Source organism: Varanus komodoensis, unplaced genomic scaffold (assembly GCF_004798865.1).
Source record: "Varanus komodoensis strain SLA01 unplaced genomic scaffold, ASM479886v1 scaffold14_1, whole genome shotgun sequence".
Taxonomy (NCBI): Eukaryota; Metazoa; Chordata; class Lepidosauria; order Squamata; family Varanidae; genus Varanus; species Varanus komodoensis.
In genome coordinates, this window is record NW_025335438.1 from 26,614,017 (window position 1) to 26,638,438 (window position 24,422).

Here is a 24,422-nt window from a genome sequence, read left to right on the forward strand (position 1 = left end):
TAAGATCACACTTTTGTGTCTCCTTGGAGGTGGCAAACATGTGGATATAGGCATTTCTAGACTAAGGAACGAATTTGTTATTGTGACACAGGATGAGAGCATGAGGCAGGTGTCCATTTCTTTCAGTGCATTCTCTGAGAGAACAGTTTGAAACATAAATGAATAAAAACTGCTTTGGGATTCTGGATGCTAGCTAAGAATATGTGAAAGGGGGAGGTGAGGCCAGTAATTCTTGGCCTGCTGACACAGCCATACTAGGATAACTCTCATTTGCTGTAGCTCAGAGGGATATTCAGTTACAGTGGAGAAATCATAACAAAGACAGGAAACAGATCAGCACTCTCTGGATTTAACACCCTCCCTAGGGACCCTGTTTCTAAACTGCAGATGTTTTTAACCTTGTCTTGAAATATGTCTGCATCACATACCTCAATCTGATGAACTTAAGACGAGTATATAAACTGAAACAATCCAAGTCAGAGAGAAAGAGCACGAGAGTGAGAGAGAGCACTTTAATATATGGCACTTGGAGCTGCGGAAGTTTTCAGCATTACTTTCTATGAAAGAGTATTACAAATATGCATTGCTGAGAAAGCATATCCAAAACAACACCATATATATTGCCATGGGGAAAAGTTCAGTAAAATTTTGCTCAGTAACAGCAGCAGCAACAAATGGTTTTTCATAATTTCTCAATAAGGTTTTCAAAACCAAGGAAGGCCAGAGATGGCTCGACCAACCACAAGTCTTCCTGCCACTGCAGCTTGTCTCTGCTCTGTTGCACTTTGTTCTCCATTTTTGCTGTCCTCAGCACTGTACAGATCAAACACAGGACAGGAAAATAAAACTGTCTTCATTCAGTTTTATTAAACGTGATGCCAACAAAAACTGGATGCTGGCGATTGAGTTAAATGTATCCTAGCAGGCTGAATACAGGTAGCCTTTTATGAAGGAGATTAAGACTGCAGTCCTGGGAGTATTTAGTTATAAATAATTTTAACCAAGTTATATAAACATTTAGCTGATTTCATCAAAAAATGTATGTGCAATTTGCATTCCATATGGGATTTCCACAGTAGCACAATGACTGAAGAGTAGGCTCTGTTTGTATGTCAAAATGTTACCCAATGTAAGGAAAGAAATAGACTATCTCTACATTCATGAGTGATGTATCCAATTCAGAAGAAAAACCCAAACAGTACAGAATTCTACTGAACTAAAGATATGTTCATAAATTTCAGTTGTGATGACTGTAATTTGCCAAAGGTAGAAGTGGTTTTGTTACTGTTTTAATGTGTTAGGTATGTGATCAAAATGTGACTTGCCGGCATTTGGTCCAGTATATCTGCATGCTGATTTAGCTGCATTGTGACAGGACCAACCAGCATTATGGTTTGGGGTAGCCTTGCTACAGCGTTGTTTTAGACCACATTCTTCAGTTAGGACCTACAGCCAGTTTAGTAAGATTTTCTGAAATATGACAAAGTTTGTTTGTTTATTTATTTGTTTATTTATTTATTTGGAGTTTTTGTATGCTGTCCCATCGCTTAACGCCTCAGGACGGCTTACATAAATAAACATAAATAGACAACATAGTGCCCAATACAAATACAAAAAATATAAATTACACAAATTAAAAACCCTGATTCATTCTGGCTGGAAATTAAAACCTATGGATAATATTAAACGTTGTTAAAATATTGTTTAAATAAAAAGATCTTAGCCTGGCACCAAAAAACAAATAACGACGGCGCCAGGCAGACCTCTCTGGGGAACGCATTCCACAGATGGGGCACCACCGCAGAGAAAGCCCTCCTCTGGGTACTTTGTCTCCTGATAGTTGTTCTATTGCCAACATTTCAGCATGCTTATATTAGTGATGGTGGCACAAGAAGGGCACATGTACATGAACATGACTGATACGTAGTTTTGCTGACACTGTGCACAAATCATAATATGTAGCACAAAGACAATTCGCTTAGATAAGCCATATGTGATGAAAAGCCCTGAGAATTCACCCATTTGCTTCTATTGTCCCAAATGGACAAGATGAATAACTGCAGCAACAAGATTGCTATACTATGGACAGCTCAGGGGTGTCCCAGAGGAAATATTCCTGCCCTTTCTCATTACACATCTTCTGCTTCCAGCGGCATGCTACTGCAGTATCAAACAAGGGACTGTGATATTACTGCTCTAAAATTCCATGTACTCTAAAATTCTCTTTACAACAAGACAGACAGTTAGCTTGATCTGTATGACATTGTGGTGGGAAGCTTCCTCAGTTGAGACATGAGTTTTGTTGTGTTCTAAAAACAGTGCACTTAAATTCAAGATTGACTGAACTGATGGGGTCTTCCTAAAACCCACCCGTTCAAATATGGAGTTCATCCCACTGGTCATAAATGTTTCTTCATGTATTCCACAAGCCTTTTCAAATATATGAAAGATGTTTTCTGAAATAGTGTTTTTCAAAACCTGACATAGAAACCCAGATGAAAATTCTACTGGCAAGCTATTTGACATGCAGAAAGCAGTACTCAAATTTACTTGTATGCTTTGGAATAAAATTCAATTTGACTTAATGCAATATAATGCTGTTGCTATGGGGAAAAGAGTACTAAAGAAAAACGATAATGTTTTTATTGGAGCAATTTCCACTGGTAAAGGATGACCTCTTTGGCTTTCGCCTACATTACTGCATGGGCTTTAAGTGTGAGCCAGATGCTAGTTAGAAGGTTAGAGAAATATACTCTGCCCATTTCACCCACCACAGACATTTTGAAAACATGTTTATTAGTCCTTTTTGTCACTGCAATTGCATCTGGAATAAAATCTGAAATTGCATTCCCTTCATTTATGGGAGGAAAAAACCCTAAAACAAAGTACTTTTGTAGCATTCAAGTGCCTGTATTGTCAGTTAAGGCGACTGTGTAATGAAGCAGTGACAGACATATTATGAAGCTCTGTTCCACAATCCTCTAAAGACCATGCATTGGAATCATCTCTTACAGAAGCTGAAGTGAAATGTATGTGAAGCACACAGGGACACAGGAGTGCCATTGTTCAGTTGCTGTTTATTTTGATGAGATATGTTCAAGGCAATTTTCTTTGCCCATACCCTTTAAAAACAGCCTGGTGAAGAGACTATTATGCTAAAATATAAACAATGTGATGCCAATTTTGCAAAACAAAATTACAATGGTAATTTTCAGAAATCAGGATGCTCACAGACTAAAATAGAAAGGCATAATGATGTACATCTCACACTTTGGACACATAAGGAATGCAGGAAAGACTATGGACAAAACAGTTCTGCTGTCATTTCATTCCCCAAGTAGTCATGGTCAGTTGAAAAACAAGAAAAGTTCCAGGAAAAAATATTAATTTGACCCTAGAGAAAACACCTCAGCATGTGGCCAATTATTCTCCATTTCTATACCACCTTTGTTAATGTCAGTTCCCCAGGTTAAAAAATCCCAAAAACCTAAGGGGAAACACTTTATGCTAATTAGATAGAATACACAAAACCTGTTTAGCTTGGGTGTATGTGTGCATATAGCTGAATCTTGCCTATAAGATTTTCCCCCTGCATTCAAAAACATAAAACTACCAAACAAGATAGTCTCAGTAGTTCCATTCCAACTTTGGCAAAAGTATTATCTATTATGCATGTTTCTCTTCCTTAGCCACAGGGCTTTGCTGGGAGAGATGCTGAATGAAATTAAATTTAGTTAATGAGTATGTTATATTGAGACAGACTGGATTTTAGGAAACGAGGCTACAACCTTATATATTAATGTATTTTGGTGTAAGCATAACTGAAATCAACAGGACTTACTTTTGAGCCGTCATGCCTGGTGTTATGCTGAAATCTGCATCAGTGCGTCTGATCGTCTAAATGCAGACATGCAACAGATGACTTCAAATTGGAAATTGTGAACAAATACTTCACTCAGAGCTCATGAGTTTACAAAATCACACAAAAATAATATGCCACAATCAAATCCTATTGGACTACTCCATAATCCTGTCTTCATGGTGTATGATGAAATTAAAATTTAAGACATTCCAAAAGTTCTTTAAAAAGAGTTATGCTTCTAGGCGTGAGAAGTAATGGATACCCATGGAAAATATACAAATATGAGGTTAAACATATGGGCAAAAACTTGTTACATAACGTTTTCTACTGAGCTTATGTAGGCAGATTGCCACATGTTCCAATGAGTGTTGCATAATGCTTTGAAAGTCTTGTGGCTTACTTTGAGTCTTCTACATATTTATAATGAGCATGTGGGAAGTTTACCAAGTGTCCAAAAAGGCCTAGACAGGTCATGAATTTTCTGGCTTGACAAAAATAGACAATCCTAATCCTAGACTTAGATCCTTTGGTCTAAGAAGATATATTGTACTTTGCACTTTCCTCACATCATCAGCACCACCACCTCTGCTTGCTTCTCTAGAAATACTGTTGAGTCTTTAGGCTCTGATTTGAAAACACACCATAGGAATATTTTAGTGAGTCTTTTAGTACACAACTAAATGCAAAGTCAGGCAGGTGGCTACAAATTTCCCTCTCAACACCCTCTTCTCCCTAAGAGCAACTCTACACATATATTACAAAGACGTTAGTTTACAGATGTTAAAATGTTTATTTATTTTTACAATATTTATGTAGTGTCCAATAGCTCACATTATTTGGGGACTCTAGAATAAAAATTAACATTATAAAGATAATAAAACATAAACACAGAATCTTAAAAAAAGAACATAGGAACATAAGAAAAGCTATGCTGGATCAGACCAAAGGTCCAACTACTCCATTTCTCCATACACAGGGGCAAACAAGCTGCCCACAGGACGGGTGCGAGGCCTCTGCCTGCCCAGGCTTTTCAACAACTGGTACACGTAGGCATGCCACCTCTGGTAAAGGAGGTAGCACATATTCTGCAAGGCTAGTAGTCACCAATAGTCTCCTCCATGATTCTGTTCAACTCCCTTTTACAGCCATCCAAATTGGTAGCCATCACCACTTCCCATGGCAGTAGACCCCATAGTTTAACTATATGTTGTGTGAAGAAGTACTTCCTTTTATTTGTTCTAAACTTTCCACTGATCAGCTTCATAGGATGCTTTGGGTGCTGGTGTTAAGGCAGAATGAGAAATATCTGTCCTTCTCTACTTTTTCCATACCATGCATTATTTTAAACACCTCTCTCATCTCTCCCCTTACTTGGCTTTTTTCTAAGCTAAACAGTCCCAGTTGCAGACACTCCTCATAGGGGAGGTGCTCCAGCCCCTTGATCATTTTTGCTCCCTTCTCTGTACTTTTCCCAACTCAATAGAAATAGCATAAAAGAAGAGGAAAACACTAGCATTGCATGGCATGTGTAGTAAGCAGTAAAGATCAAGGCTGAGGAAAAGAAAAAGTCTCAGATGCCACAGAAAGGACTGTAAGAGAATATGTCAGGACAGCCATTCTGAGGAGGGCATCCTAAACCTTGAGTGATAGTACAGAAAGGGCCCCCTGTTGAGTAGCACCCACTTCAAATCACTTGGCAGGAGCTCCCAGAGAAGGGACTCAAAATATGGTCTTTGACATCTAGAACATTATATAATAGATATAAATGGGAGGAGGTAATCCTTCAGGCAAGCTGGTCCCAAGCCATTTACACTGGCATTGCATGGCTTGTGTAGTAAGCAGTAAAGGTCAAGACTGAGGAAAAGAAAAGGTCTCAGATGCTACAGAAAGGACTGTAAGAGAATTTGAATTGAAGAGAAATACACACATTGGAAGCTAGTGCAAAAGGCAAATGACAGTGATCACAATGGCTAGCCCCAGTTAGCCCTCATGCTTCCCTGTTTCGAACTAATCAAAGTTTCCAGATCATCTTCAGTACAGTGTAGTAATCCAAAACTGAGGCCATTCAGACATGGATAACAGCAGCAAGGCTATTACTCTCCAGACAGAGGCACAATTAATATCTACTCCTGGGATGATTAAAGGGTATTATCCACTGGTAACCCCAGTGCCCATTATCATCATCATTTGCTTTATCATGTTAAAGTCATACAGTAGTACATCCTTACACAGGCAATTCCAAAGAACCCATATTTTTCTAGAAGTCCAAATATTCTTGAATATTTCCTACATACTTTCACCTTTCTCCTTCCCCCTAGTACTGGCTGCAGCATTCACACACAAACATGTGCATGCATGCACACACACATACACATAGGGTGTGGCAGGCGGGGGGGAGAAATCAGAAATTATTGCTCAACCCATTTCCATATTTTCTTTACTCGTCTCCCATTTCATAGATCTTACCTTAAGATCTTATTATGTGCTTACCTTAATCCCAGAAAGCCACCACATTTGCTTAAAATGAGGAAGATAAAGTTTATTTCCTTGCCTCGATAGCTCATTGTGAAAGGGCAAACAATACTTTCAGAACAGACTGGAATATACAGCATGGCTATTCCAGCTGTTCCTTGGCTAATGTTTAGTTCTCAGCACTTTGGACAAAGAATTGGTTTCAGTTCCACTGCATATGGTCAGCAAAGCAATATGGAGTTCATCATTCTCAGCCAGAGGCAGCAAAGCACAAAGAATGTCCAGCCTTTTAAACTCTACACTGTCTACAGCAGGCTTCTGCAGCCTGGTGCCCTCCAGATGTGTTGGACTATAACTCTCAGCATACCCCAGTCAGCTGACTGGGGTATGCAAGGAATTGTAGTCCGGCACATCTGGATACCAGGTTGGAAAAAGCTGGTCTGCTGAGGACTGTGGTTCAAGATCAGCAAAATCTTAGTGACAATGCTATGGGATACAAGCACAACAACAGTATTTGTCAATTGATTTGGGTAAATGACTCCCTTTTTACATGTTGTTAAGTCTATACCTGTGCATACCTGCCCCATAACTATTCAGGTACCTAGAGCATTAATTCCAAGCATTTTCCAGATTGGGTACCCCTCAGCTCCTTTTTCTGCAGAATCAATGTGGTCACTTTTTAAAAATTGTGCTTTAACTCAATTTGTGATTGCTTTTACGCTTCATGAAGGATGTGGCTATCAAATGGCTGCTAGTTATCTTGGGTGCATAGATCATCTCTGGTTACTGGGGGACACGAACAGGAGCATGCGGTTGTGCCTCCGTCTGCCTTCTAGGCTTCCCATGGGCACCTGGCCAGCAATCTTGAGGGAGGAACATGGCATTAAACAGGCTGTTAATCTGATGCAGCAGTGTTTATGTATGCAGTGTATCCTCTTGGGAGTGCTAAAGAAACTGCATACTAACCAAAATTTACCTCACATTTTAGAGCATATAAAAAGATAATGCAATAGGATGCCCTTATCAACATGATGTGCTGCAAATTATTTACTTCAACGATTGTGATAAAGCTACAGCTTTTGAACACCTTACTTTTTTGTATTCTTCAGCAGGACAGGTTCATGGCTTAATAGGCTTTTAATAGCTATTATCAAATATAAAAGGAAAATTGATATACAGAACCACAAGAGTTCAATTCATCACATATTTCACAGAAGGAAGGAAGGAAGAGGGCAATGTTCAGAAAATACTATAGCAATTTAAAATCTAAGTTTACAGCACTTGGAAACAAATTTATAAAAGAAGCTCTGGACACTTTAATTCCATTTGTGATGTCACACTTTTGCAAACTGAGATTCTCATTGATGGTTACAATAAAAAGTAACAGAACGAGCTATCTGAAAACATTGTCCTTCAGCCAAGTGTTTTTTTAATTAAACCTAGTATAAAGAAACTGATGGAAAATGCACGCAAGTGTATCATTAAATGTCACTGGAAACGTGAACTTGGTTTTACATTATATTAAAATGTATTTATAGCTTACTTCTGCATAAAACCAAACTGGTACACAAATGTGGTTCTCTCTACCTACAACCCTTCTCAGCCCATCTTGTGACCCACTTGAGAGTCAAGAAGCACTGAGTAATAATCAGCAACCCTTCTCAACTAGAGTTCCTCCAGAATTTTTGGACTCCAGTTCCATCATGTCTGAATATTGGTCATGCTGGCTGGAGCTTGTTGTCAAAGAATCAGGCGGAAACCAGGTAGGGGAAGGCTGAAGCAGACTATATAAATAGCTGGTTTGTCCTTCCCCATGGCCAAATGGATGATGTACTTGAATCTGATCCCCATCCTCTCCTGTAAAGGGAATAGAGGAGACAAAGCCTTGAAAAATGTTGGGGAGCACTCCGTTAAATTTTTGACAAAGAAAGAACAACCAGAATTCTCTTGACAATTTACCAGTGGAAGATCCTACACTGCCCTTCATCAATCCATAATGATAACAAGTATCTGGACGTGTTCTAGCAGAGGTCCAGGTGTGATGGTTCTCTGGAACATCTGTCATGTGCGAGTTACATGCCATGGGAATAAGGCTGTGCAGCCATTATGCTGATTAGACTATGGACTGTCTTCATTAAATTATGGACTATCTTCATATCTACAGTTTCAACAGCTTGCCAGGTCAGCTGACTTCAGTGATGATAACATTCTGATTGCAATGCTGAAGACAAGATTCATTCTACAGCAGGCTGTTACTCTGGAAATTCAACCTTGGCTGTGAAGAGTTCGGCAACTGAAAGAAACGAGGACTCTTAATCTTGATTTACCTTAGGGAGTCCTAGCAATGATCTATTTATTTACAGACCACTTCACTACATCGAAAAAGGCATCCCCAAACAATTTACAACATAAAAATGTAAACCACAAAACTTCTACCATTCAAATATTTCTAACCATAACCAATAAAATGTATAACTAATTTTGAAATTCTCATGCATCAACATCCTACTTTACCAAGCACATTTTATCTCAGCAATTCTGCTTCTTGTCACTAGATTTATGCTGGCATCCCAGTACACTTCCTCTTTTATCAGGACATTGCACATCTCTTTCAGATCTATGGCTTCTGCAGAGACTGTCAAGCACAACTGAACAGAATGGAGGAATATTACTGGTATCTATGGTACTATTCTTGCTGCTGACAGTCATTTTTTTCTTTGACTCCCTTATCCACAGACCAGAAACCATTCCAGGCAGTGCTTCTCCCCCTCATTGCATGACACCAGTGAGCTCTTGCCCTCTCCCTTCCAACACTTGTTATATCTGCTTTTTGTCTTGCACTGGTTGTGAGAGCTGCTTTTTGTCATGCAACTGTTACTAACTCAGCAATGACAAGTGCCTAATGTATTTTCTCAAAACAATGTATTTTCTCAAAAGCGCTAAGTCATATACTACCTACACACCAAATGTTTTGCATTCAAGAACAACTTCCAATAACTGTCAATGGCTTCCTGCTATGGAGGAAAAGTGGGAAATACAACTGTCCATGCACAAAAAGGCGCTGCGGCCTGGAATGCAACTGTACTGCTATGCACAGTATGATACTTTAGTCATAGCTGTACTTGTTGCACTTACATGTTGGTCAGGGACTAGGACTGTATACCACTTTTTTTTCTTCAAGCATTCTTTTTCCAATTTACCTTGTCTGAGGCTATATTTAGCACACAAGGTTATATGTTGTCAAAAACTATGTTCCTATACAATAAGGAAATATAAGGAATTCTTAGAAGTGCTTCTCAGACAAACTGATTTCCACAATTGCTTCATAGAGTGGGTTTCAATGGGAAATTCCTGGTTTCAAAACTGCTAGTGGCAGTGCCCTAGAGATAAACAATAGACACCAATCTCTAGTTCATTATCTGCAACAGAAGACTTCAAAGGAGCTAGTCCATGACTGATGGCTAAGAGTGATAAGAAAGCATGCTTTGTCATGTACCCTGTCAACACAGTAGAGTGGGTTAATGAAATTCTGGGTCAGGTAATGGTTCAGTCTTGGCAATTTCCTTGCATGGAGTAGTATCCCTGGAATAAAATATTCTTAGTATCAACAGCTAAGTATTGGGTCAGATCAGTGATCCAACAAGTTCAGCATTCTTCTGTTTGCTGAAAGAGTCCAACCAGATGTCACAGAGAACTTTCAATAGGCCATGACAGAAAAATAATTTTTCTCATTATTGATATTCTGTATCTTCTAACTATAGGTTATGTGGCACTGGAAAATGGAGGATGTTTTTTTTGTAATCATGGTTAGTCTCTACTGATACATCAAGCTTCTGTATTAGCCTTCTCCAACTGGAGGGCCTCCAGATGTGTTGGACAACAGTTCCCATCATTCCTTATCCACTTGTCATGATAGGTGGGGCTAATGGTATTTTAATCTAGAACATCTGAGAGACACAAGATAGGACAAGGCTGCCCTATTGATTCATAAAATAATTTGTCTTAAACATACAACATAGCTTTAGGATTTTGTATTTGGAATCTATGAAAAAAATTCCCATCCTATTCTTTTCTATTAGTCACTCATGGCATCATCATGCCTAATCAATCACCTATTTTTCTAAGCTAATTTCTACACAGAAGCACAGAATATCTCTTCAATATTAAATTATTATTGCATTGTATTCATAGCCCACCTTTTCTACTCTTGTGATAATTCAAGGCTTATTTAGTTTTCCTCCACTCTGTTTATCCTCCCAACAGCACTTTGAGGTAGTTAGGCTGAGAATTTGCAACTGGCCCAAAGTCACCCGGTTATCTTTATGGCTGAGTTGGTACTAGAATATGGATCTCTCAGGAACCCAGTCTAACACTCTAACAACCACATCACACTGGCTCTTTACTTTTGTGTTTTTCCTCTTCATTATTAACACACACACACACACACTCCAAGCACATTTTCCACCAAGCACTTTCAGAGTGCCAGAGTCTACACTAGTAATTTGACACTCTTTTGGCTTAACATAGAAAGACTATGGTTTTGCCTGTTTTGAAGAATGGTAGCATAATCTGGTGTTTCAGATGAGCTCAGTAAGATATGGATCCCACAGACAGAGGATGTGGGTTTTCCTGCTCATAGAGGGAGGGAGAATTCACTGTTTAGACTGTTTTGGGAGGGCTTTCTTCCAAACAGAAGATTGTGTTCAAACTCCAAGAAACATAGTATTCCAGAGTTAGCAGAAGTGTCTAGAAAATCTGTGAAATGCCAACAGAAACTGCTGAAGTACAAAAAGCAAAACAGGGCCTTTTCTTTTTCCTCTCCCTGCTCACCCCAGTGCCACTAACCTCATCATGCTGTAAGCTCCACTGATGATGGCAAAACCAATATACAGAGAGACCATTGGTTAATGGTGCAAGATGTACTTGGCATGGAGATGGCCCCAGGTTCATTCCCTGGTATCTCCAGGTAGGCTAAGAAAGAATACTGTCTGTTTCCAGACCTGTTTCCAGTCAGGATGGAAGATGCAGAACCCATGGCATGCAAGCCACTTGTGGCCTTTGGCCACTCTTGGTGTGGCTCACCAAGCTGTGGGGACTCCATCAATGTTCCCCCACAGCCCAGCTGATCAGCTGAACTCCAGAGGACTGATGTGTCATTAAGAATGCTAGCACTGACAAGGAAGACCCTTTTACCTCCAGTAAGAGTAGGATTTCCCAAGCCAGCACTGTCAAGGGAAAGCCTGCTTTTGCTTCCAATCACTGACCAGAGAAAAGGGTTGACAAGGGATATCCTGCTCTTACCTTCCAAGCCCCGGTAACCCTGTCTGTGAGATCATGCTTTACCTGTCACTATTGGCAACAGAGAAATAGCAATCCAGCATTTGCCAGATTTTAACAGGTGGCGGGGGAGGTGTGTGTGTTGCCATCAGGGCCAAACACATAATGCATCCCCCATGTAGGGGCTAGATGAACCAATTCACTATAAGACAACTTCCTATGTTCCTAACAATTCCCTGTTCTAAGTACTTGCGATATCTTTTGCCAAGAATGTCCTTTGATTTCCCCCTCTAATAAGCCATGTTGTCTGGATTCAGACTGGCCTTGTGTGGTGGTCAGGCTATTGGACTTGAGAGAGTGAGGTCTTCATCCTCACTCAGCCATAAAGTTCACTGGGTGACTTTGGGTCAGTCACTCATTTTCAGCCTAACCTACCTCACAGGTTTGTTGTGGGGATAAAACCGGAGTGGAGTACTACATAAGCCACCTTGGGTTCCCTTGTAGAGGAAAATGGGTAGGATAGAAATGCAATCTAATAATAAAAATAATAGAGTTATACTTTTCTCATGGGTCCAGATGTGCCTGGGCTCTTATTCCTTTATGCACAGTCGGCTAAGCATCAAGGGAAGGCATCTGGGAAACTTCGGAAACCACAGAATCATGAGAAGCTGATGTTGTTAATCTGGCAGACAGATTAGTAGATCCTGTAGTAGTCTAAATCTGACTATATTGCTCACCTGCAAGTAGTTCCCCCTTTCAACTGAGTAAAATTTTCTTTGAGTAGAAGACTATAGGATTGAGTTGTAAAGCTGCAAAAGGAGTAAGTGCTATTAAGCATTACTTATGAATCAAAATACACAAAATTGTACTGGATTGCTGTAATCCTATGCACATTAAACTAGTGCATAGAATACCCCATCATGCTTATTTTGAAGTGTATGACTGGGTGACAAATAGCTATGTACAACAAACATGAAAGAATCCACAAAAGTCAAATACAAATATCAGTTAGTGATAATGATCCCTTAATGCAAGGATTACTTAACATATTATCATACTGTATTAACCCCGTGCCTCACGGTGTTACAGATCTTTGTTCCAGGGTAATGTTAAATGTTTTTACATTTGTCAGACCAGAGAGTTAATGTGGCAAGTTTGTTCTAAATAATACACATCACAGAATTGATGTGATGCTTTTTATGCTCATCAGCTAATTAGCAAACATTGGTCACACTGCAAAAGGCAATCATTCTCTGACACAATTCACATTGCATCTGTGCTTTTGAAACTTTTTATACTAGACCTGAATGCAGTAACCATGCTGAAAACGCAAATGGCCCCACTCTTGTTTTGTATTTTTTAAAAAATAGTCTTGCAGTGGGCTGATTTTTGTGTGAACCCTAAGAGTACTAAAACCACACTTTGCTCTGGAAGTTCCCACAGTGCTGCAATCCAGCAATTCCACAGCAAGACCAGTTCAGCCAAAAGTGAGACTTTGTGTTCCATATTATCTGCTATAAAAATTATCACCATATGTCAAGAGTGCAGACTTGAAGCAATGAGAAAAGCATCCTCTCTGGAATGCCTTTAGGGTAATGCATAAGAGTACCAATCGCTCACAAATGTTCAGGTTGGGGAAGGAAGGTATTCCACAACAGAAGGAAACAGGAAGTGGGGCCATTCCATCAGCTCTGTTGAAAGACCAGCTCTATTAGGCTCTTTCTCTCCATCAGCAGTTTCCATTTCATCTGTCATTATAAGAACTACTATGTAACTTTACAAACTGATCCCTTGATTTGTTATTTCCTCACCTCCCAGACACCTTTTTTTTGATATCATTTCTTTTCGAATGTGAACCTGTAGGCAGGGCCTGCCTTGCTTTTACTGATCTATGCAAGATGCTTTGGGAGTTTTTCACATTTGTTAGTTCTCAATACCACCCAATAGCCAAAGCTCGTTGGGCAGATCTAAACACTACACAGGGAACGTTTCTTTTCTGATTTTTCCTCTATATAACCTCTAGGTGGCACTGTGATACAGCAGAACAGTGCTAATACAGAAAAAGATCTCATGCTTTTACTTTCATAATTAAATGCCACATTTTCGCTATGCTAACAAAACAGAAACCTCATTCAAAGTGGTACTTAAAGCACATAAGCAAAATTGGAAGATCAAGATGTCATTATTTATTTATTTACTTACTTAAAGTTTTTCTATGCCGTCCCCATTGCTACACAGCCTTGGGACGGCTCTCAATACAAATAAATAAAACAAATAAAATTACAATTACAATTAAAACTTGGAAACACACTGGCTGCATAATTAAAACTATAAATATTAAAGATTATTAAAATACTGTTTAAATAAAAAGGTCTTGGCCTGGCGCCGAAAAAGAAATAACGATGGTGCCAGGCGGACCTCCCTACTCACATATTATCTAAAGAATGTGTGAGTAGGGAATGATAAATGCAAGCTAATTCTTGTGTTAAAAAAACAAAGCAAAGCAAAACCCTGGAACCTTTTTCACCCAAATAAAATACTTTAAATAAATGAATACTCCCCATAATGATGGGTGCTAGTCCACAAGGAGATGCAAAGAGGTGGGATGGCTGTTGTTACACTCAAACAGTAATGGTTACTTCAATAACAGGAAGTAACACTTTACACTTTATGTTTCATGGGTTCTTTTCCTGCTGTCAAGAAGTGAGTTAACTGTAAATATAACATAGCAATTTCCATTAGTGAATTACTCCTCCTGAATGGAAAGGATTGGCAGCTAAAGTATTTATGTAAAGAAGACAATGATTAGAACAGATTCCTGTAACAAGTCTCTTAAAATCACCACTGAACTGATGACATCTGTGTCAGTCATAGAGAAACCCTTTTGCTCCTCAAATATTTTCTTTTTCATCTCTGTATCACATTTTGGTCATATACATACACAGTTTTGCACTGTTTTCTGAATATGTTTTCTTCTCACAATAAACAATATTGAATACATGAAGACTCAGTATAACTTACCAAACCTCTTGTAACCAAAGGACTGAACCTCCTCCTCTTCTGAAAAGTCGTCTGTATAGAAATAAATATGTAGACATTCCATTAATACATGATATGTTCATGTTTCTCAGAGACATTAACTGAATACTCTGCTTAGGAGTCTGCTGCATTTGAATGCAATCTGTGGCTCAGTCAAGCCTAAAAAATATCAAGGACATTTTCTCCCTCCTTTTGTAATAACTGTCCTTAGCTGATTTGTAACCCTTGTTTGTCTGAATCACAAGAACAAAACCATCTGGACATGCTCAGCTGCCTGTCTGTGGAAATTATTGGGTGGTCTAGTACATAGTTTAACAAAACAGACAAATTTTTACTTACAAACAATATCCAAGAAATCAAATTCTACTTTGCTTTAAATATATAATTGTTGTAACTGCTGTAAGGCAAACAAATACAGAAATTTAACCCTTGTCCTGACTTGGAAGAGGAGAAGAGGGTTCTCTGCTGGCGAAGCTGAAGACCTCCCAGCAAGATGCTTAGACGTATCTGCCTTCTGCTTAATGTGCTCTGGTTCTCCCTTAGATAAAAAGAGGGCTTGCCAGGTTTCCATTGTATTGACTGCACCACCACCATTAGTATTATATGAGTGTCATGCCAGGTGCTAAGAGTAAAATCAGATATGGCTCAGCTTGCAGGATAACACTGCAAATGCACATGGTGACAGTAAAGAGAGAAACTGAAGGAGAAGGTAATAAGATAAAGCCTGATAAAGGGATAGATTTATTTATTACATTTTATACTATCCAATAGCTGACGCTGTCCAGGTGGTTCACAAAACAAGATCTAAAACCCTAAATACATTAGTGTAATATTAAAAAGCTGTTAAAAGTTAAAATATAATAAAACTATATTAAATACCAAAGTAAAAGCCACCAACAGTGTAAGGAACCTTAAACAAGCTTGGCAGCTCAGTCCTATGGCCCCTAGATAGCATCTAGAGACAACAGGACTTTTCAGAGTCCCAGCTCCCATGTAGGAAAACAGCTCCAGTCTCAGAGCCTGAACTTGGTACTCAGTGTGCCGCCCCCCACTTAGAGAGAGTGCCAAAACAACCATGCTGGCTGCTTCTCCTAGGCTGCGAGGCAAGCAGGAGGCAGGAGTTTAGGGGACCTTTGGGTGGCAGAGATGGGATCAGTGCTGCTAAGATATAATGCCTTCTGGCAGCACTTCAGCCTCCTTTCCTCCCTCTCAAAGAACTGCACTTAGATAGCCAACATTGGGCCCAGGCATACTGGGAATTGTAGGACTTTTTCTGTCCAAACACACATAGGATTTATATCCTAACATTAAAAAAAGAATTAGAAGACTGAAACACATGGGGGGGATGGTTCCCATCTGGCACTAAGAAGACCATAACAAAAATGCTAAGTGAGCTTGTCTAGGGATGTCATTCCATAATGGGTGCCACCACTAAAAGTAGCCATTCACCTCATGTGGCAGGTTCTCCAAGAGAGAACCTAAACTCAAGCCAATTATATACAGAAGGAGTTAATTGTCCTGGTAACCTAGTCTCAGGCCATTTAAGTTCAAACCAACTTGCACAGTTCAGAATGCAAAGCACTGGCACAATATTATCATATTATTCACAATCCCTGTTAACAATCTCATTGGCCTATTTTGGACCAGCTGTAGTTTCCAGACATTTTCAAAGACATCTCCACACAAAACACATTATAATAATCTAAACACACACAACATGACTGCATGGCAACTAGTTAAACTATTACAAAAGTTCAATAATTTGCTTTTGAGAATTCACACCTGCACCCCCGCTAGCTGATTTATGTAATCTAATTATTTACTCATGGTTCACCCAAAAGCATTGCCAGAAATTTATTTACACTGCCCTGGAATGCTGCATTAGTTTGTATCCATAAACTTACGTATTATGTATATTTTGACTGCTTGGTCTAAACCTTTATAATGAATTGTACTAAGAGCACAATCCTATGAATGTCTAATCAGAAGTAAGACCCACTAAGATTAATGGGGCATACTCCCAGGTAAGTAAGCATAAGACTGCAAATGGAATATTTTGATTGTGATGGATAGTTATGGTGCTTTTGAGGCAACCAGGAGAACACAGAAATAACTGTATGTCAGCATGTGCTTTTACTTTCACATTCCAATATACTTCACTGTTATATCTCAAATTTGATCTAGATAACTCATAACCCTTAAACTGTTCCCAAAATTCTTTTCTAAGCTCAGAATTAATTTACAAAGAAGATTCCACTCAAAGATTCTATCGAAATTTATAGTGAGTAAAAATGTTTTATGATAGTCTCAATACCAAATCCACTAAAAATAACAATCTAAGGATCAGGCAATGTCATCTAGGTAGCCTGGGAAATATAATTTCCCCATTGCACCTAATCCATAAGACTATAGTTCCTAGTGTCCCTGGTGCCTTAGATATTTCCATTGCAATATTTTAGAGACTAGAGCTTGGTGGTGTGGGAAAGACCTTGCACTGAGGCTCCCAACGACATTCTCCATCTACTACTACTACAAGGTAAATACTCATAAGTGTCAAAAAAGGAGGAATACCCAGGACTGAAGGAAGATTTTTTTTACTCTTCATACTCCCCGGCAAAACATCCACCTAATCTGGAAAACATCTGACAGGTCTGCTCTTCGCAAATCTATCCTTTAGAGATAAAGAAGTATATAGGTCTCTGTATTAGAATCTATCACTACATTTTCTGACAGTTTGTTTCATCAGTTCATGTCAAATTAGTACAGCTAGCCAAGGCCTGTTCCTCAGCTTCCTACCTAGGCACAACTTCCTTCATGAGGGAAGCAACAGAATCTTTGTGATATAATTTAGGACTGTACCCTTCAATTATTGATCCTTAGATGGGTAAAGTCACAAAAGCAATTCCAAGGAATTGTTGATACTCAAAAAACACACAGCAAAAATCTAGTATAGTGAAATGGTTTAGTATGATGGATTCAGAAGACTTGGAATCAAATCCCCATTCAGTCATGGGGCTCACTGGGTAACCATGGCCCTCTTGCTCTCTTTTTCAGCTATCTTACCTGGTAAGGTCACTGTGAAGATAAAGGATGTGCACGTGTAATAAACCAAACAAAAATATGCATCCATTTGGACAACCAGTTTAAAGTTCCCTTTAGAATGCCTGCCATGTGTGCCCACCATGCACCTTTTGCTCCCTATGTTAATATCCTTGAAATTCATAAGAAAGGCTGTGTTCAGTTGGTTGATGAGATTAACTACTTATCATATGATGACTGTTCATAATGCTACCATAGTGTACCTGCAAGTATCTGGGGAACTGGTCACATGCAGAATTCAGAGGAGGAAGACAAGGACGATGAGGAAGATGAGGATAAGAAAGTGTGTACTTCATACTTTCCTCTTATCACGGAACAGTTACAAGCATGCCTTGAGATGACAAGGGCTTTCATAGCAGAGGAAATGGCTTCCAGGCAAGCTAGAGACATGGTACCATAATGTTAAAAAACAAGGACACCGAGGGCAAGATTTAAGATTCCAAAGTTTCACTCACTGTAGAGCTCTCAAGTTCTTTAATCCAGGTATCTTCACTCTTCCAAAGTATCTAACTGCAATTTTGGTCCTTCTTCAAATTTTATAATGAGTAAGCAAAGAGTAATCACAATTACCTAAGGGTAAATTACTTAGCAAATTGCTTCTAAGAAGAGGCATAACCTATATCTTTATAACAATTTATACAGTATGTACATGTAAAGATATCAAAGTGGTATACAGAGATCATAAAACGTAAAAAAACAAAAACTCAGCATATGCCATATCTGTATGAAATTTCTATACTATACAGGGAAAATGAGTCTTCAACATTCACCCATGAATAAAGCTGTTGGGACAGGACTAACCTTTTGGGGACGATTATTGCATGCAATGGGCCCTGCTATGCTAAATACCCTGTTTCAAATGATTGAGGAGAAGCCCTCAGCAGTATGTCACAGTACCAGAAGTATCTTCCCAGATGACTTCAAGGATCGAAAGTGTCTATAGAGGAGAAGGTAGTTTCCAGGTAACCAGGTCCTAAGTTATTAAGTGCTTTACACACTAACAACAAAACCTTGGGAACAATATGCAGCACCTCATGACACAATTGGAATCTGAAAAACACTCTCTTTCTACCCTGTGGAAATGACCCTGATGGTAGGAGCAGAACCAATGCAGTACAGTTTCCCTGACTCCCAGCCTGCTGAGTCAGTCCAGAAAGGTGCCATGGTTGATGGTGTAAGAAGCTGCTGAAAGATTTGGTGTGAAAAACAGGGTAACTCCCTAATTAAAATTATTGTTTAGTATTTCATTGCAGAGGTATTTTACACAGGATGTCTTGAGGAAGGTTAGCTAATTTGCTTCCACTTAAAACACATTTGCAAGCAATACCATAAAAATCTATAGAGAAAAATGTCATCATTTCTGTTTTGGTGTTCTATTCTTAAATAGTACATGTGGCCATGTACGTATGACTCAGTGATCTCAAGTGAGAAAATTGGAGGCTGAGGCCGAATTTTTCTTACCCACATAGGTTTCAGCCTTTTCCTTTTCTGGCAGCCAGTCAGATCCATGAGTTCTTTGGACCTCAGTATGATTTCAATGGGACTGTTATAACTTTACTGTTAACTTTTATTAATATCATTCTTGGCAAACCTAAAAGGAAGCTGCAATGGACATTAAACATAAATAATAATCCAAAATACTTTTAGTAAAAAGTATTCAAAATGTGAGAAACATTAAGAGCAAATGTGGCCCTTAAGAATATACCTGTAATCACCTCTGACTGCTATTGGCTTTGACCATGGCTGTGTTCACACATAACCACAAGCCATGCTGGAAACCGCAGAAGGAAAGCTTGTCATTATGTGTAAATTCAGCATCCATGATCAAGTCTGGGAAATGCAGACTTTCCATGAATCCTCCAAGAGAATCAATGGTTTGTTGTAAACTTTTCATGTGTCACCATTGCTTGTTGTTCCATGTGAATCCACTTACAATGTTTTTCCATGGTTTCCACATTTCTGCAATTGAATTTGGCACCAAGAGCAACCACAGCAGCAGCAGATGCTCCAGCCTCTATTTTCTGCAGGCCTGTTCTGCCTGGCCAGCAGCAGCACTCAGATTGGCTGTCTCCATGCTCCCTGTCTTCCCTGCTGTCACGTGCCTCTCTGGTGTACTGCCTCCTTGCTGCTCCACTACCATGACAGCTTCCTACCCCTCCCATCTTTGCTGCCACAATGCTCTGCTGTTCTGCTATCTCTCTGCTCCGCTCTAATGCGTTGATTCCCTGCTGATTCCCAGTGAAATCTTACCACTGTGGTGCAGCATTGCAGTGGTGGGGCAGTGAAATGGTGGGGCACCCCAGCAGCAGGGCATCAGAGAGGTCTTAGAGGGGCTATGGTGCATTGGAGAGAGAAGGAGTGGCAGGGTGGCTGGGCATTAGAGGGGCATGCATCAGCAGGGGAGAAAGGGAGTACTTCCAGCAGTAGCTACCGCAAGTAGCTACTGCTGCACTGAACTGGAGTGCTGCTTTGGATGAATTAAGTCCTGCGATTGTGCCATGCTGGGGGTGAGCAAACTTGCCATGTGAAGGTTGCCTTTCACATGAAGAGCATGCAGGCTGTTCATGGGCATCACCGTCGGGGTGATTGCTCTGAACAGCCCATGTCCGCTGCTTTGTATTTAATTAATTAATTCATTTAAAACTTAGATGCTGTCCCCTCATGCCTTGGCATCTTGGGACGGAGATGTAATACAGAATGTGATAATTAACTTTCTATTTGAAAGTCAGAAGTAAAGCTACTATTTATTTTATTTATGTAACAGATTTATATCCCACCTTTTTTCTTACAACAAACTCAAACCAGCTTGCATCATTCTCCTACTACTACTCTCAGTCTTATCCCCACAACAACCCTGTGAGGTAGGTTGGGCTGAGAGTCTGTGACTGGCCCAAAGTCACCCAGTTGGCTCAATGGCTGACCGGGGACTAGAACCCAGGTCACTTGAGTTTCAGTCCCACACTCTTAACCACTATACCACACCAGGTCTCATGATATACATGCCCATTGGCTTATAAAGGATGTGTATACGGATATTGATCTATGGTAGCAAGACAAAAAGCAGCAGTGGCATAAAATAAATTGCAGTCTGTGGGTAAGTATTTTGCAAATACACCAGGGATTTCAACAACAGGGTTTACAAATAGTCCATCATGTCATTTTCTGCTAAGAACACTTAGCAAGATTAACCAGGCTTTAGCAAGTAACTTGAATTAGCTGGTTATTACTTTATGGCTGATAGTTTGCAAATTTGCTGTATTCTGAGATTTTATTTACCTGGGGGGGGGGGTGGCTATTTGACTGCCTCAGTACAGGACAGAACTTCAAGGAACATTTCAAGGAGAATGAAATTGATAGGCTTTTCATTCATAAGAAAAAGTCTTCTACTCCTTTTCTTCCTTTCCTTTTTTTTAAAAAAGTCCCAACCTTTTTTGAAAATAGCTGGAGAGAGAGCTGGGATTTGGCAAAGAAATTTTGTTCTTATGTTGGAAACATGCTGTGGAATGCATATGTAAACTAGTGACTTGATGTTCTTGGTCATAGGAATATGATATTGCGATGATTTGTTTCTGTTTTCAGATGACGAATTGCTACAGAATATAAAACAATGTACCTTTTAGAACTAATATCCTGTAATGTTGCCCCCTTCAATTTTTTTTCACAGATTGACCATCATGTAATATGGCTTGTTAGGTCATCCCAGTTATTCAATTGCAGTGATTTAACACAACGCATTAACATTAAAGCAACGATTTTTTTTCCAGATTCTAGTGATGTAATTATTTTGATAGTCTTCATCTCTCAGGGGAGGATGGATGCATGAAGAGAGACAGCTGTTGACTGTATCCAGCAGGTCAACTTGGTTGTTACTCATGAAAAGAACATGTGACTTTATTAAACTTGAAAAGCTCATTGTTTGGGCATCAGGATTATAAACTGGGGATTTGAACAAAAAACACAGAAAGCCAAATATGTGTGTTTAAGATAGAACACTAAAAGACAAGACATTGACTTTGGTACTATTTATGATTTGCAGAACTCTTTCATGACCAAGTTCATTTGAAGTTTTCATTGAAAGATGTTTATGCACTTAATTATCACATATTATCAGCCTTGTTGTGTATTTCTACAAAATGGTTGTGAAATGTCTTACAGAAAGAAAGAGAGTAAAATATTAAGAACATGTAACTATCCTAAATTAATAGATTCAACCTTAGTAGTTTAGCAGAAATCCAACTCCTGGAGATCAAAAGCTACACTATTTCAAATAAATAAAAATTGATAAATTGTATCAAGATGAAAAATCTCACTAGCACTCCTGAAAGCAAGCTCAGTGGGACTTAACTTTTGTGTAAACAGGCATAAACTCAGGCAATAGATGTCACTTTATCAGTCTTAACCAATGGAAAATTAAAACAGTACTCTTCTTATGATGGCTGCAGCTATGTGGAACGTGTCAACATATGGCATGCAAGCTCTCACATGCAAATATTACCATTCATTAGGTAGGGAAGTTCATGAGTAGTAGACACACCACATGAAAATCTCATGTCATTTAACATACACAAATTCATGAATGAATGAAACATTCTTGTTAGTATCAGCACACTTAAAGAGTGTTCGAATAACATTCCTTTCTCTTGCATTTCCAAAACAGAAACTTTCACAATGAGGTTAATCCTCTCATTCTATAGTAATAACATCACAAGTTATGTATTAAGCAACTTTTTCCAGTTATTACCATTACATCAGAATAGCATGCAATATCAGAAATTTGAGCACTTGTGAATAAAATCGACTTAATTGCTTGTAATCTCCAGTATTCACATCCCCCCCCCCCCACAAATACCAGACAACATTCAAAAACCATTTTCATATGTGCATGGGTTGAATGAAACAACATACTTTTCTCCATAGGCTGCCTTTCTGGCAAGTTAAGTCAATGATCACACACTGCTCTTATTGGTCTCTGGAAACAACTATCACCATGTTTACTGCTCTCTTGGCATCTGGAGCTAAAACGCACATTGCAAGCAACAGGCTGGTTCTCAGTCATACATCCCTTCGTATATATTTTTCTCTCTGTTACCTACTTGGATTTATCTCTGTGGCTAAAGAAACTCGATGCTTGCAAGCTCCGAAGTACTTCCTGAACATTCCAAAACATTCTTTGATGCCTTATTCCCTGGTGTACAGTGCTCTGAACCTACTCCAAGGCTCTTACATTTCATTAGCAAGAGGGTTATTGCAAACACTAACATCTCTTTTATTCATCCATAGGCACACCAATGTGGAGACTCATTTGCTTAAAATGATTTCCGTGGCACTCAGTGGTCACAGGTATGGGACCTAAGAGGGCTAATGAATGCATTCCTGCCAAGATGTGACTCAAAAGCACGGGGGAAGCGTTAAACTTCAGCTTTTAGCACACGCAATGCTAAGACTAAACATTTTCCAATCTATGGATCTTGAGGGAGGAGAACATGCCAAATATATTTCACAAGCCAGTTAAGCCTCTACTGGAACCTAATCATTGCCAGATGTCTAGAAGCAACAGTAAGAACATCACGAAACGCTGGCAACCCCCCACTGCTCTCTTTGAAAAACTTCGGGAGGAGAAAAACGGGGAAAGGAGCAGAAAAAAAGATAGTGGTCAAGAAATATGTGCTGGGGGAAGCAGAAATTGGTGTGTGGGTGAGCATTCCGCTCTGCTGGGCAGATTTTTCCAGTCCGAAAATCCAAGGAGGAGACCCGTAAACAACCCACGAGAGAACGAAGTCGGACTTTTCTGAAGAACAAATGGCAGCTTTCATCATGACTGGGCCAGAAGAGACCAAGCGGCTGCTTCAGTTTTGCACACATATTTGCTCCCGCACCAGGTACCACATGTTCGCTGCTGACAACACTCAGCTCCTTCGCAGCAGCTCCGACCTCTTCCAAAATACTTTCTGAAACAGCCACATGTCTTGTCTTCTGCTTACCTTTCATGTTGGCACACAAGGCAGCCACATAGGAAACTTTCAGGCGCGGTGGAGAAGTTTGTCCCTGCTGCACAGAACTCCTTTATTGGACGTTCATGCCGGGCGCCCTGAAGCCTCTTTCTGATCGGGAGATGGATGGACTAGGTCCTCTCTATCTCTCTCAATCCCTCTCCCTCTCCCTCAGCTGCCTCGGAGAAGTTGGAGTTTGCAACTCTCCTGACCGGCCTGAACTCACACGACCAGCAGCCCCTGCCCCTCCTCTCCGCAGTTTGGGCAAGGAGGAACAGCGCTGGCTCCACGGCGCTCCCCGGCAGCTCGCCTCTCCCCCCATTCCCCCCGCCCGCGCGCCACTTTCCCCCGCCTCTTTCGCGAGTTGGGCTGTAAACTGATGCAGGGAGAAGTCTGCAATAATAAACCCTCCAGCGAAGGTTGGGTGAGGAGGAGACGCTTCGGAGGGTGGCCCCGCGCTGGGGCAGCCGCAGCCTCCCCAGAGCCCCCCACTGCCCGCGAGACCCCTGCGCCCCCCGCGCGCCGCCCTTCCCGAGGGGCTGCCCCTGGCGCGCCAGCGCTCCTGGGGAGGCCGCGTGCGGGAGGCAGACGTGGCTGGGCGCAGAGACGGCGAGGTGTAGGCTTCTGCCTCACGCAGGCCAACCTCGCCGGGGATGGGCGAAGCTCGGCCCCTCCAACCCTCG

General features: G+C 40.2%; 1 protein-coding gene across 2 annotated transcripts in view; it reads right to left on the reverse strand.

Moving 5' to 3' along the window:
- COLEC12 (collectin subfamily member 12) overlaps positions 1-23,900 on the reverse strand; it is a 94,056-nt gene extending 70,156 nt beyond the window's left edge. Inside the window, exons 1-2 of one of the 2 annotated variants that reach the window (XM_044424152.1) lie at positions 23,731-23,900; positions 14,633-14,683 (exon numbers count right to left, since the gene is read on the reverse strand). In XM_044424152.1, the coding sequence (XP_044280087.1) occupies positions 14,633-14,683; positions 23,731-23,737 (58 nt within the window). In that variant the 5' untranslated portion in view covers positions 23,738-23,900. Of the gene's footprint in view, positions 1-14,632; positions 14,684-17,221; positions 17,276-23,730 lie in introns of those variants that run through there. The other variant, XM_044424150.1, reaches the window with a different exon arrangement.
- Positions 23,901-24,422: the final 522 nt, after the last annotated feature.